The 15,061-nt window shown below is 41.1% G+C and overlaps 1 protein-coding gene and 1 long non-coding RNA gene across 3 annotated transcripts; both read left to right on the top strand.

Moving 5' to 3' along the window:
• Positions 1–674: 674 nt before the first annotated feature.
• Positions 675–11,489, top strand: LOC146546814 (duodenase-1-like). 2 transcript variants are annotated; one of them, XM_085264474.1, is made up of 6 exons: positions 675–764; positions 9,860–9,902; positions 9,990–10,137; positions 10,410–10,536; positions 10,625–10,870; positions 10,970–11,489. In XM_085264474.1, exons 1-6 carry the CDS (start codon positions 675–677, stop codon positions 11,132–11,134), a joined length of 819 nt encoding a protein of 272 aa, XP_085120600.1. In that variant the 3' UTR covers positions 11,135–11,489. The 2 variants fall into 2 exon arrangements, with proteins under 2 accessions (XP_085120600.1, XP_085120598.1); XM_085264472.1 differs by lacking the exon at positions 675–764 and having other exon boundaries at positions 9,845–10,137.
• LOC146546815 (uncharacterized) lies at positions 3,066–3,697 on the top strand. The gene is made up of 2 exons (XR_014890799.1): positions 3,066–3,181; positions 3,262–3,697. It is a non-coding gene; the product is annotated as an uncharacterized LOC146546815 (long non-coding RNA).
• Positions 11,490–15,061: the final 3,572 nt, after the last annotated feature.

Here is a 15,061-nt window from a genome sequence, read left to right as displayed (position 1 = left end):
GAGATTTGTGCAACTTCTGTGCCGCATCACATAAATGTAAATGCTTTCCAGGCAACAGAATTACAAGAATTACATTTACTGTACAAATACCCACAATACCCTTGGTGTATTGTTGAGAAAGGTGTTGTAGAAAGAGAAGAGAAGTCTCCCTGGTTTACCTCTCATTACATTTGAGAGAGGGTAAAAAGGCTCAACATCCAATCATTTGTGCTAAAACAGAGTCTCTTTGTGTGCTTTTGCTAATCATCTTTATTCTTAATTAAAGATAAAATAAAAGTTTGATCAATATGTTAAATGGAATGTGAAGAGATGTGAGGGACCAAGCAGCCAAAGCAAAGAGGACACAAGCAAAAATATCTTCAAAAAGGGTTTTCTTTATTTTAACCCTCAAAAAGTCCAAAATTAACAAAATTCAAAACCATACTTAGCAGGCCCATAAAACAGGTCAACTAAATATAACTCTACAAAAAGTAATTTCCAAAACTTAAACAACAAAGTGAGACACAACTTAACTCACAAACTGACCTAATTAAAAAGACACATGAGGGTAGCTTTTATAATGATTTGGCCAAACCATTTGAACACAATAGGGGGAAAACAAAAACACACACTAATATTAACTAAGCACAGAATAACCTAACTAAGCCTAAAACACCCCTGCTCCTGGTAAGCCCATGGTTGGTCCTGCTGAGCAGGCATTTTGTCCCCAGAGTCCTCAGCCACGCCTTTTGCCCAGACAGGAAACAGCCACCGCCCAAACCCAGGTAACTCAAAGAAAGAGAAACATAATTAATATAACAAAACATTTTAGAAAAACCACACAATGTTACTATGTGCGCGCCTCATAATATCAGTGTTAGGTTTAACCAAATGATTAATGAAGAAAACTGCAAAGCAAACTAATAAAGTGAAAAATGGACTAATTTACCCCTGTGTGGCTGATGCCATCACAAGAGATAAGAAATGAGTCTCCAACCTATCATCATATATGATTTTGAATGAGAGAATTGTTGTTAAGTGTTGCAATTATCGAAGATGGAACCATAATTCATATGTGATTTTGCTGATAGTTAGTTATGTCTAATAATGTTCAGAATAGCAGCACTGATGTTCTCCCTGTGTGGATTGTTTACCTGGTGATTAATTGTGATAAATTGTCTCTAAATTGTCTGTTTCTCTGTGTTAGCCCTGCATCTGTTCTGCTTTTCCCGGAATATATAATATAATACAATATAAGTGTGTTTAAGTTTAACCAATACAATGCATAAGAAAATATAATAATGATTCCAAGACAGGCCTAACTGAGAGGATGTGTAAAAAGCAGCCTTGAAAAATAGGATCATGTTTGTGGAAGGGGGGAAATGAGTGAGAGTGACACACAGAAGTCACTACTCTCTGAATTTATGTGGAGACGTCAGATGGGAGGCTGATAAGGGCGTGGCTATACTTCGGATGATATTATGTAAACAACATGACTGAATGTTTAGATACGAGGAGAGGTGGGTAATGGGCACTTGGCAGAGTATAAAGGAGAGCACCCAGGAACATCCTTTGTTCTTCCCTTTGTCTTCTGTGAGATGAGCAGTTCAGAAGATTGGATCTCAGAAGTTCACCGTTGGATATTTCAGCAGAGATTCCAGAGGCTGAACCGTTGCTCAAACTGTAAACTTACAAATTGGTTCTGTATCTTTTTGGTATTTTTTTGGCAATGGTTGGTTACGATAAAGGGCCGGAGTAACCCGTAAGAGTGATTTACCAAAAATGAGTTAATACTCAGATTTTTACCTTTACCATTTCCCAAAGGGTTAAAAAGGGAATGTCCATAATTTAGACTTTCATTGCAGGAAATTTTATTAAAGCAATTTAGCAGCAGTAAAGCCGAGGAGGTCCAAATTGACCCTTGAGGCCTACTGTCCAGGCCCCTAAAATTAAACCAGGTATTCTGAATGCAGCTCGTGAGGGGAGCTGGTGTAACAGAGGTGGCAGGGAAGACACCTGGACTTAAAACTAGGTGAGTCCCCTGAGGGTCCATCTAAGCTTTGCATTGCTGGTTGGTTAAGACCCATAGGATCAAATATTCTGGCTTTTTTAAACAGAAAGTCAAACCAGACTTCCTGTATTGGGGTGTTGGTCCTGGGCCCTGTTTCAGGAAGCCGGTTTAGTGGAAAAACTGAGTAAGTATACCCTGAGTTAACGAAAACTCTGGGTTTTCGGTTTCACAAAGCGAGTTCAGCTGAAGCCTGAGTGAGTCACTATGACGACACACGCCGTGAAGCTAACCTGCCCCCTAGCAGGTTTACTACAACTAACCCTGACTGTCTCCGCCCCTTTGTCGGAAACCTGACAGTAGGAAGTGTCAGACATGGCGTGTCCCTTCCTTGAAGAGCCAGTAGATCGTGAAGCCCAAATTCTCCGCAGAGCTCTCCGCCGGGAGAGAGTGATCAGAGCGCGTTTGGACATTTTATCATTTCCTGATGATTGTCTGTGCGAACGTTACCGCTTTTCAGCACAATCTATAAGTCATTTGGATAACATCCTCAGGCCATATATTACGCATGTGACACATCGCGGACATTCTCTCAGTTCTGTACATATTATGTGTATTGCACTTCGGTTTTTTGCAAACGGGAGCTTTCTGTATAATATTGGTGAAGCTGAGCACGTTTCCAAGGCTACCGTCTGTCGGGCAGTCAGGAATGTTACAGTTGCACTGAAACGTCTCCTGTACTCGTTTGTGGTGTTCCCCGGTCATAGACCCACAAGATTCATCAAAGAGGGATGCCACAAAATTGCAGGTATCAGGGTGACCAAAACGTAATGTATGATGTGGTGATACTTGAACTACTACTTAAATATTACATTTATTTTCAGGGTTCCCAGGCGTGATTGGCTGTATAGATGGCACTCACATTCCAATCATTGCTCCTTCAGTAAATGAAGGAGACTATGTGAACAGGAAGTCTTTCCACAGCATTAATGTGCAGGTACATAGTTCCCTGTAGCATTTCAAACTAACAAATTATTTTATCATAGTAATGGATGCTAATTTGTGTTCTCTGCACTGTGAAGATCATATGTGATGCTGCCAACATTATCACAAATGTGGAAGCCAAGTGGCCAGGCTCTGTCCATGACTCACAAATATTCCGTGAATGTACACTGAGCACAAAATTTGGACATGGTGAGTTGAAAATACTTTAAAATATATAAAGACCAATTGCTTCAGGGACATTTGAACTGAAGTGTATCCTTCTGTCTTAGGAGAGTTCACTGGCTACTTGCTTGGTGATAGGGGGTATCCATGTTTACCCTATTTGCTTACCCCTTACTCTGACCCTGAACCGGGCCCACAGCAGCGATATAATCTGGCTAATTGCAGGACAAGAGCCAGAATTGAAATGACTATCGGAATGCTTAAGGCCCGGTTCTAGTGCCTGCAAAGACTCAGGGTCACCCCAGAAAGGGCATGTGACATTATTGTGGCATCTGTGATTCTTCACAACATTACCACAATTAGAGGAGAACACTGTCCTTCTGAACCAAACATCAGCAGTGATCCAAACCATGAACATCCTGACCCTCCCACGGACATACAAGATGGAAGCGCAGTCAGAGACACCATATGTCACAATCATTTCTTTTGACCCATCACCTCAACATGTTGAAAGAAGAATAAACAGATTTTTTGTTCAACTGGCTTTATTGGTCGCCTGTGTTTCCTGTACACAAAGTATTAAAAGATGTAAACCTCATAAAGTGTCTCTGTTGCTTCCTCCTCTGTAACAGCTGTCAATGTTTCTTCATTATTTTCCTGTAGTAAAGAAATAGACAACATTGCTGTTCTACTGTAAACTCATATAATCTGTGGAGTATTACTCACAACTGCATGTTGGTCTGGCTCAACATGAGGCTGCACCAGATGCAGTACACCATCACCATCAACTGATAGAATATGAGGTTTATACAGGTCACTTATGACTTACAAGGGACCAAATGGCAATTAACAAACATACCAATCACCTTACACTTCATTGTCATTATGCTCTCAAAGACAACCAAGACTGAGGGAAGGCAAAATCAGTAGGAAAATAACTTCACTACAAAATAATCCATTATGGTAAAGAGTTTATCAAATGAATGAGCAGCACTGCGAAGGTGACTGTGAAGAAAGGATGTATGCACATCATGTATTATTTTGAATTTACCCCCTATGTAGGCACTTGTGTCTTGCGGGGTTATTGACTCAGAGGATGTCCCCGCAGAGATGCCTTCGGCCACAGGGCGCCCACTGTTTTGGCTGTGGGCCAACTGCTCAGCCTCTGTGAGTGGTGGTGGTGGAGGACCCCCACCTGTTTTTCGGGCCTCCGCTTTTTTTCTGTTGGCTATAACGGGCCACATTTGAGCATACAGAGTAAGCAAATATGTACTTGTAATGTGCTCAGATAATTTCAATAAGTGCTTACAGAAAGAAAATTAATGTAGCCTCTAACTGCAATTGATTTACATCGGACAAACAGACCAAGCACTATGGCTCATAATACAATTACACCTTACCTGTTTGGACTATATTTTTATATTTCATTTTTACTTGCTGCCAGGCACGTTTGGGGCCTGTTGGGTTGCACCTGCGCTCACATCACGTCACAAAATAAAATGTATAAAATAACAAATAAAATAACATATGATAAAATAACGTGTTAAATGGGTGGAAATCCCTAGATCAATGTTTATATTAACACTCACGCATTGACTCTGTCGGCTATGTTTTGCCATGCATGCTCCCTGTCTTTTGCAGCTGTGGCTAACTTTACTTTTTTCCACGGAATTTGCATGTTATCGGCATATGCTGCCATCAGAATTTCGGCCTCAAGCGCTGTGAAATACATTGACCGCGCCTTCTTTCCCTCCGTCTCCATGGTGACTCGCTTAATCTGTGCTCCGCTTATCAGGGCTTTATGTATCCTCGTCCGCGCGCTTCACTTGGGGTTAAAGCAACTCCGCGTTGACTGAACTAATTGTTATCAGCCTTTCTGAAACCGAATATTCCGAGTTGGACAGTTCGGGGTTACTCAACCCTGAGTATCGTTTTTCACTCTGAGTTTTCTAAACCGGCTTCCTGAAATAGGGCCCTGGAAATTGAGTATGTAACAAACACCCAGCAACATGCTGACATTGTTGCAGTCCTGAGTCGGTGACCCAGTGTTTTGAAATATTTGTAGTCTTGGATTTCATTGTTATTTATAGTTTCTAGTCTCTTGGTTTCTGTCTCTGTGCTTCCCCTGTGTTCCTTGTGCCACGTAGTCAAGTTATGTGTTCATGTCTGTGCCTGTCTCATGTTTCCTGTTTTACTTTGACAGTATCATGTGCTATGTTAGTGTGATTTCTCCCAGCTGTGCTCTCTTCCTGTGTCTCATTCCCTCATTATCCCTGTGTATTCAAGCCCTTTTTCTTCCTCTGTTTGTTGATGGGTTGTCTGGGTATTGCCTGCATTTCTCCATGTTCCAGAGTCTCAGGTTTTCATGTTCTGTGCTTGACATCTCCTCTCAGGTTTTTAGGTTTTTAGTTCCTTTGTATTGCTTTTGTAGTTGCCTCCCAGTTTAGGTTTTTTTTTAATTTAGTCTTTGCCACTTTCTGATTTTTGTATTCTGTCCCTGCTGCTAATAAAGGTTCACTCACAGTTAAGTCCATTGTCAGCATCTGGACTTGGGTCCCATCTTTCTACACTCCACACATCTGCAGAGACAAAGATGATGCAGATAAAGAGCCTATGAGAACTACAGACTCGGTACAAAAGATGAACTTTTCTCCCCAAATATGGTGCAGAGAATATGAGCCAAAAAAAAAAAAAAAAAACTAATACAAAAACAAACTGCTGTATTTTTTGCGGTTATCTTTGTCTAAAGCCAGAAATTTGAGTCAGCAACATTTTCTAGATTATTAAACAAGACTTTTCCAATCAGTACATTAACAGATGTACTGATTGACTAAGTGAGTCTTAGTCTTTGCATTTCGTGCCTTCAGCTGTAATCAGATCTGATCATATCTGTGACTACATAGAGGAAGCAGCCCGGTGACACAAGGGTGACTCGGGGGCAAGGTCTTTGAAGTACGTAAACAGCTTAGAAAAGTAACACTGAATACACACAGGTTTTCGTTAAAACAGAGACAATGTGTTACAATATCATAGTATAACCTTCTGAGATTTAGACACACACACACACACACACACACACACACACACACAGCAGATGCAGCCTTAAGAAATTCATCAGGTTGTAGAGGCGGGCAGGAGTGAAATCAGTTCTTTAGCTACCAATGACAGGCATGAATAAGAAAGACATTTGTATGATGAAAGAAATGACACAGCATCTGATATGGACTTTTTCAAAAAGCTTTATCAGACATCTCAGTGAACTGAATATTAAATAGCATTTTCTAATGGCCGACGGGAGGCACCCTCTCCACGGGGTAATAAGATTTGAAATATACAGCACCAGCATGTACACTTAACGAGCACACGTACTTCAGTATTCTTAAAAAATACTAACAAAGTCAGATTAGTGTTGCAAACACTAAATGAGTGATACATCAACAAATTTGAAACTTTGAAGACCTGTTTATGTACGTGTTGTTCTACTATAGTAACATCTTATCTTCATGCTTTGGTTTCTATGGTTTATGTAGTTTGCTGCAGAACTCCAAGATAATATCGTTTAAATGTGTCACGTCAGACATCAGCGTTTAATATGTGAGAAAACTAACTATCAACTCTGTATCATCTGCTGGATATAAGTAAAAATATTCATATTGTGTTTAGTAGAAGGATGAAAATTATGTTTTTGTGATTAGGATAGGTGTTAATATTAAACAAACCAGACTTATTTCTAACAAACACAGAAACTGGACATGGCTGCTCAATGAGCAGCAGCTACAATTGTAAAAGAAATACTTATGCAATCAAATGTAATCCACTTATGATGTTGCCTCTAGATCTGTATGGTATGTGCACTAACTAAGCACTGGTAGAAACAATAACCAGTAATAACAATAAAAACATACATCAACATCAGCATCATGCCAAAAGCAAAAGAAATCAGTTAGACTCAAGAAAAAGAATTGTTGATGCTCCCAAAACAAAGCAGAAGATGGATATACAAAGTTATCACAGCTTTTCCGTGTGTTAAGAACTGGACTGAAAAGCATGATCAAGGATGATCCAAGAGAGCCATGCAGTACAGAACAAGCTTGGCAGAGGTAGGAAGTGAAAAACTATGCAAAGAAAACCTAGTGAGAGATGTATCTAAAGACCCTAGAGGAGGGGTCTCAAGCTTAAATGAGCTGTGGGCCACTGGCACTGTCATTTCATTGGACAGCCACTTTAGTGTTCAAGCAGTACAAAAAAAAAAAGAAGCAAACAAACATCAAGAAAACACTCACAAATATTATTTTTTAAATACTGTATAATGTGACAAAACTGCAAACGTGAATGCAGTCTCCCCCCCCCCCCCCCCCCCCCCCCCACTCTTAACTAACTGAAGCCTTTCATTGAACTACCAAATAAACACATTGGTACTTAGTCTCTGGCCAGACACGTGGCAGCACTTCTGCTATCATTGTGCTCATATTTAACAAAATAAAAATGCAGACATAAGTGTACACATTAGTTTTTGAATCTCTCACTGAACCAACACAGCTAGTGCCTCAGCATCTTTGCACTCTCTGCTCATATTGCCTTCATATTAAAAATCTGTTTGCTTTTTAAAAAAGTTATTTTAACATTGTACTCAACAACAAACAAATCCTCAATAAAAAAAGTAACTTCGAGGGCCAAATTGCATTATATTTCTTCACATCAATATCCGGTTATTATTGAGTGATGATGTTCGAAAGCTACTTCTGTGTTTATTAAAGCTGTTGTATTTTTAACGTATTTTAATGCTTTGTATCTTGTTCTATTTAATCTGAACAAGCCCCTAAAAAGTCAGTGATCACTGTCGCCCTCTATTAGTTTTTATTACTACTATTCATCAGCAGCACGTTTTAAAGCTCGGTTTTTCAAACCTTATGATATAACTATGGCCCAGCCCATGCAGCAGTGTGTTAATGACTAACCTCTATTGTGGATGGATTATCTCAGTTGTTCAACTGACTGAAGTTTGGTCCATTTACAGCATCTTTTTCCTGCCATGCAATTGCATTTGTCCCTAACCATCGGTAACCTTTGTGTTGACTTTTATTGAGTGGAAAAAACTTAGCGTTCATCCTCCAGCTTCACTGTGCTAATGTGTTTATATTATGCTAACCATAGTTATGTAGCTAGTACCACATAGCACATCATGATATACCCTACAAACACCACTACTGTTTAGTTTTCTGTCTTCACTTATATCTGAAGTGATAGCAGAGCTGTATGTTTTCATTTTTTCAGAAATCCCTCAGTCAGAACAAGGTATTATGGAGGAATGTGACACACAACACAGGAGCTCTAGTTTTCCACTCCAACTTTATTCACCTCCATACATTGACTGAGCATATCGCGCCCAAACACAACAGAACCCCTCCTACAAGCTTGGGTGTGAGTGGAGCCCTCTAGTGGGTCGCCACAGTATGTCATTTTTAGATGGAAACTAGCGAGCTAACTCCCTGCTAACTTCGAACTCCATTAAACTTAATAAATTCTCTTTTCTTTGATGCCTGGATGTTAAACTTAATTGTTACACCTGGTAGAGCAGCCACACCGATCATTTTATTAAAGATGAAAGAATTTACACAGTTTGTAACTCTCAGTGATGCCACAGTGTTGACTTTGGGACCTGAAGCGGAGTTTGGACCCAGAAACGGCTAATGATGTCAGACTTAAAAATGAGATACGGGCTGCAAGTAGGGGTGACATGGGCCGCAAGTGGCCCCTGGGCTGCAAGTTTGAGAACCCTGCCCTGGAACAACTGCCAAGACACAAGTGAATGACTCAGACAACTCAGGAATTGAAGTCTCAAAGAAGACTGTCACCAGAACACTGCACAAGAATTGACTTGCAGACCAAGAAAAAGAGAAACTTTCAAGTCAGACTGATGCATGCTAAGGACAAGCTGAAAAAATATTATATATACTTGAAGTGCGTCCTTTGGTCAGATGAGATGAAAAAAAGAGCTCTTTAGGCATCAACAGGGAGACACATTCGGAACCGGGGATTTCTTCAAGGTGGAAGAAATCATGAAGAAGGAAGATATGTGAAGATTTTGAAAGAAATCCTCAAGCAGTCAGCAGTAAAACTGGGTCATTGTCATTGCTTTGTCTTCCAGCATGACATCGACCCAAAACATACCCGGTCAAGAACTGCTTTCAAAATACCAAAAGGAATGTTACTGACTGGCCTGCATGACGCCCTGACTTTAAAATCTGTGGGGTGAACTGAACATCAAGATCCATGCCAGAAGACCATAAATATGAGAAACCTTGGTGAGATCTGCCAAAAGTAGAATGGTTGGGGATTCCTCAGCAGATAAATATAATACTTGTGAAAAATACATCAAATGACTGCAGGTTGCTATCAGCAAAAAGGATAAATAGTTTGTAAAATAATGTGAAAGGCTTTTGTGAAGAATTTTATTTCTGTGTGCAAAGCAGTGTGTTGCTGACTGATGATGCACTGTACTTATGATAAGCAAGACCATGCAAAGATAACACAAGTTTCAAATATGCAAACATAGACGTAGCAAAGGAAGTGGTCAAAAGGCAAAAAATGACAGATGATAATCATACTTGCCAAAAGGAAGCTGCTCTATAAAAGGCTGAACCTGAGATTCCTACAGTACAAACAAAGGCTAACCATTTTGCTTGCATCATGTTCGGTCTGCAGAAAGTTCTCCTCCTCCTTGTTCTGACCTGCTTTGGACAACTCGGTAAGAATCACAAGTCCTTGTTGTTATTCTTCAACCATTTAATGAGGCATCCATTTAATTTTCCTTTTTTTCTTTTACTTTATTCAGTGCATGGGGGTGGCATCATACATGGAGGAAAAGCACCGGAGAGTTCAATGCGATATATGGTCTCTGTGCAAAACAACGGCGGTCATGTGTGTGGAGGGTTTCTCATCACTAATAACTTTGTGGTCACTGCCGCACACTGTTTTGACGAGTGAGTAATCAAACATCTTCTGCTTAAGTCTCTTTCCTACAGATAATTCTTTGCCTTTATTGGATAGTGGAGCAGTGAAGATTAGACAGGAACATAAGTTGAGAGCAGGGAAAGATGCGCAGCAAAGCTCTGCTCAATTTCAGTCATGTGGCATATGGTTCACTGCCAAACCAGTGAGCTAAACGGACGACCTCCTGCTTCAATCTCTGATTCATGTCATTAAAACAGATTTAGAAAATGAATTGAAAACCTCTTAATGATTATTCCTTCAGCTTCCCCACGCATGTTGTTCTTGGCAACCACAATCTCAAGAATGGCCAAATAGTAGAGATTAAAAAAAAATTCGTCTATAGCAGTTACAACACACCTGAGAAGGGTGATGACATCATGCTCCTACAAGTAAGTACATCTTTATACTGACAACAGTTTCACATGAAATATATTTGTGGTCTTATTTATATTTTTACTTTTTATTGTGTGTGTCCAGTTGGCAACCACAAACGATCTACACGATGAAATTCAACTTCCGCATGCTGAAATAGATCTAACAGAAAATGAAGTGTGCCAGGTGGCTGGATGGGGAAAAACTATGAATGATGGTAAAACTGTTGGTGAGCTGAGGGTGGTGGACGTGTCTGTCATTAACCCACAAGTCTGTAAGAATCAATGGCCTCAACTTCCTGCCAATGTTATCTGTGCAGGTGGATATGGCACAAGCAAAGGATTCTGTCAGGTATGTATTCTGTCCAATGTCAGCAGGTTTCTTTTTGATAAATGTACTGTATTAAACACTTACTATAAACTGACCAATTAAAATGCTTCCTCCTCACAGGGTGATTCTGGTGGTCCTCTGGTGTGCAAAGGGTTTGCTGTTGGTATCGTTTCTTTCAACCACAACAGCAATTGTAACTACCCAGATAAACCCAACGTCTACACGGACATCACAAAATACCTCCAATGGATCGACATGATTCTACAAAACCACAAAACATTTTGAGTAAAATCCCTGAAGTTTTGCTGTTATTGAACAGCATTATTGAAATGTCAGCATTTCTGATTGCTCTGTCAATGTAGCCGAGACAGGAATTAAAAATATTCCCCGCATGAAACTGTGGTTTTTCTTCTGTAACAGTGATCATTTTAGCATTTAGCTCAATTTCCACAAACTGAAATGGAATATTTAGATTTGTAGTGTGAGGTCATTGTGACATCTACACTTTTCCTTGATTCAAATCAGTGAACCTGCATGAGAAAGAATCACTGTGACAAATTAAAAATTATTAAGAGTCAATATTGATGAGGAACTACTGTGATAATCATTTATGAACAAATACAAATGTGTTTAAAAGTTCTGGGGCATAAAAAGCACAAACATTTAAATCTGGTTTTAATAAAGTGTCCTGTTCTCCTACTACATGTGGATTTATTACCTGTGTGTATTTTGCAGTATAAAAAAATCCAAGCGACACACTGAGTCATTTTGCTGAATTTTTCAAATCCCAGGTCTTAATCACCCATAACTTTCCCACTATACAAACATCAAGTGGAGTTGGGACAGCCAAGTATTCCATAATTTTGTGTTTATTCTTAAAGGTAGCAGATGAAAGAACAAGAAGAAAATGATTTTCCATTAAAAACAAGATGAGTTAGTCTATTAAAATGGTATTTTCTAAAGGTTGATCAGTAAAGTCCTGACAAAAAACTCACTCTTGAGCATCAGAGCTCAAATCTTAATCTGGAAAATGTGGTTTCTGTGGTTCATCTTGTTTGCTGCAGGTAGTGTCATTCCAACACGTTCTCATCCCAAAGCGTAACATTTTATGCTAGGTTTTTGACTGCATCAAGTGTTTCCACAGTGAGGAAGGTAGTGCCTTTCTATACTTGTCAGATACAGTACTGTATCTCAAACAAAATATAAACAGGAGTCAGAGAAGTAAGAACGCAGCCAGGCCAATGATTGCCAGCTTTGAAGGGTTACATGGATGATTTAATAACTCTTCTTCAAACATCATTTGGCTCCTGGAAAGGTTTGAAGAACTTCATGCGTGGACCAGGATTAATGTTAAATCGTCCAAATATCACATTCTCTCCATACAGAAAGGTGGCAGGGAAGAACTCATCTGTTTTACAGTGGATGGAGAGAGGATGCCACTGTTATTGTTCATATATTCTCATGAATTCTCTCTACACCCACGACTGCAGTTCGACCCACAACAACACTCTCATCATCAAGTTTGCTGATGACACCACGGTAGTCGGACTCTTCTCGAAGGGAGACGAGGCAGAGTACAGAGAGGAAGTCCTGAAGCTGGCAGCATGGTGTTCAGAAAACAACCTGGCACTGAACACTAAGAAAACCAAAGAGCTCATTGTTGACTTCAGGAGACACAGCACCGACTTGGCCCCCCTCTAGAATCAGAATCAGAATCAGAAAGGGTTTTATTGCCAAATGTTGAGCGGGTTTACAACATTAGGAAATTGCTGCGGTGCTTCAGTGCAAACATACTGTTATAAATTAAGCTTTAATAGACATGAAAATAAAAATGAGAATAAGAATTAAAAGTGCTAAGTAGATAGATAGATAGATAGATAGATATATACATGATATATACATGAGTGCAGGTGGTGATCAGTGCCAAACATGGAATGATGCAGTGAACACAGCGTAGGGTCATGTGTTAGTGGTGGGAACAGTCATACGGTTATTGTTCATGTGTTCAACAGCAGAGGGGAAGAAACTGTTCTTATGGCGAGAGGTTCTGGTGCGAATGGACCGGAGCCTCCTGCCTGAGGGGAGCAGGTCAAACAGACTGTGTCCAGGGTGAGAAGGGTCATCTGTGATCCGAGCTGCACGCCCCAATGTCCTGGAGGTGTACAGGTCCTGCAGAGATGGGAGTCTGCAGCCAATCACCTTCTCAGCAGAGTGCACAACACGCTGCAGTCTCTGTTTGTCCCTGCTAGTGGCTCCAGCGTACCACACGGTGATGGAGGAGGTGAGGATGGACTCGATGATTGCAGTGTAGAACTGCATCATCGTCCGTGTTGGCAGGTTGAATTTCTTCAGCTGCCTCAGAAAGTACATCCTCTGCTGGGCTTTCTTAATGACGGAGGTGATGGTGGGCTCCCACTTCAGGTCCTGGGTGATGGTGGTACCCAGGAAGCGGAATAAGTCCACAGAGGTGATGGGGGTGTCAGTCAGGATGATGGGGGGGGAGTGGAGCTGTGTGCTTCCTGAAGTCCACAATAATCTCCACTGTCTTCTGGGCATTCAGCACCAGGTTGTTGTGGCTGCACCAGGACACCAGACGTTCAACCTCCCTCCTGTAGGCAGACTCATCCCCGTCCGAGATGAGTCCAATAACGGTGGTGTCATCTGCAAACTTGATTAGCTTGACAGACTAGTGGGTGGAGGTGCACCCACCAGTGCACCTCCACCCAGTATACAGGGAGAAGAGCAGGGGAGAAAGAACACAGCCCTGAGGGGAGCCGGTGCTGATGGTCCGGGAGTCCGAGACATTCTTTCCCAGCCTCACATGCTGTTTCCTGTCCGCCAGGAAGTCAGTGATCCACCGGCAGATGGGATCAGGCACATTCATCTGGGAAAGCTTGTCTCGGAGATGGTCTGGAAGGATGGTGTTGAAGGCAGAGCTGAAGTCCACAAACAGGATCCTGGCGTAGGTTCCTGAGGAGTCCAGATGCTGCAAGATGAAGTGTAGGGCCATGTTGATGGTGTCATCTACAGACCTGTTGGCTCTGTATGCAAACTGCAGGGGGTCCAGGAGGGGGGCCGTGAGGGTCTTGAGATAGGAGAGAACCAGGCGCTCAAAAGACTTCATGACCACAGATGTCAGAGCCACGGGTCTGTAGTCATTTAGTCCAGTGATCCTAGGTTTCTTGGGGACAGGGATTATGGTAGAGTACTTGAAGCAGGCAGGCACATGACATGCCTGCAGTGAGGAGTTGAAGGGGAGTGTGTGGAGAGGGTCCACACTTTCCGGTTCCTTGGTGCAATAATTCAACTGTATATACATAACACTATTTATTACATATTACTTATGGCTTGTATATTGTACATTTTATATATATATATGTTTTTCCCTATGTTAATACTGTCCATATGTACATAGCGCTGCAGAACTTTACCCCCCCCCCCCCCCCCCCCCCAGCATGTTTACACTGAGTAGGAGATGCTCTGTATCTCATTGTACAACTGTATAGTGACAATAAAGGCATTCTATTCTATTCTATTCTATTCTATTCTATATGATTATAATCCACCAATAAGGAGAGGAAGGAGCTAGTCATAATTTCGGTAGCCTGGATAGAGGAGGTATTAAATCAGAGCCCTCAGCCAACAACTGATCATGGCAGAACTCACTGTCCAGTGGAAGGGAAGGATGAAGTTACCCTGTGAGAGAAAGAAGGACTCGTACCTTGATCTGACAACTGAGTATAGAGAAGCATGTGGAAGTCAGCTGTAGAGTCTAGAAGGAAAACTTGTTGAGGGGAAGACTAGGGTCCTATAGCTGCAGGGGGTGCAGGGAGACATTCCTGCTGTTGCTGCACCACCAGATGTTCCAAGATTTCCTTCAATTGAAAACATTTTCATCAGAACACACAAAACATTCACAAAAGTTCTCAGAAATTTTTTTAAATGGATTCTTTTTTCTATTTTCTTGGATTAGTTCTGTTTTCTAAGAACCCTGCACTGTGAGAGCGTCTGCTTCTACACACCCACCCACCCACACACACACACACACACACACCCACACACACATAAGTATGATTTAGAGATATATACAGAAAGTCTAAAATGTTCAACTATCTTAAAACGACTGAGCATCAGACGCCGTCTCCACATATTTGGGCTATACAGCACCAGATAGCTAATGAGCACATGAAGTACAATTATTTTTTACAGAGT

Source organism: Mchenga conophoros, linkage group LG23 (genome assembly GCF_057382185.1).
Source record: "Mchenga conophoros isolate Kocher_MC1m ecotype Shallow Benthic linkage group LG23, M_conophoros_male_GT1.1, whole genome shotgun sequence".
Classification (NCBI taxonomy): Eukaryota; Metazoa; Chordata; class Actinopteri; order Cichliformes; family Cichlidae; genus Mchenga; species Mchenga conophoros.
The sequence above is the reverse complement of the archived record's forward strand: the minus strand, read 5'-3'. Positions and strand labels throughout refer to the sequence as shown.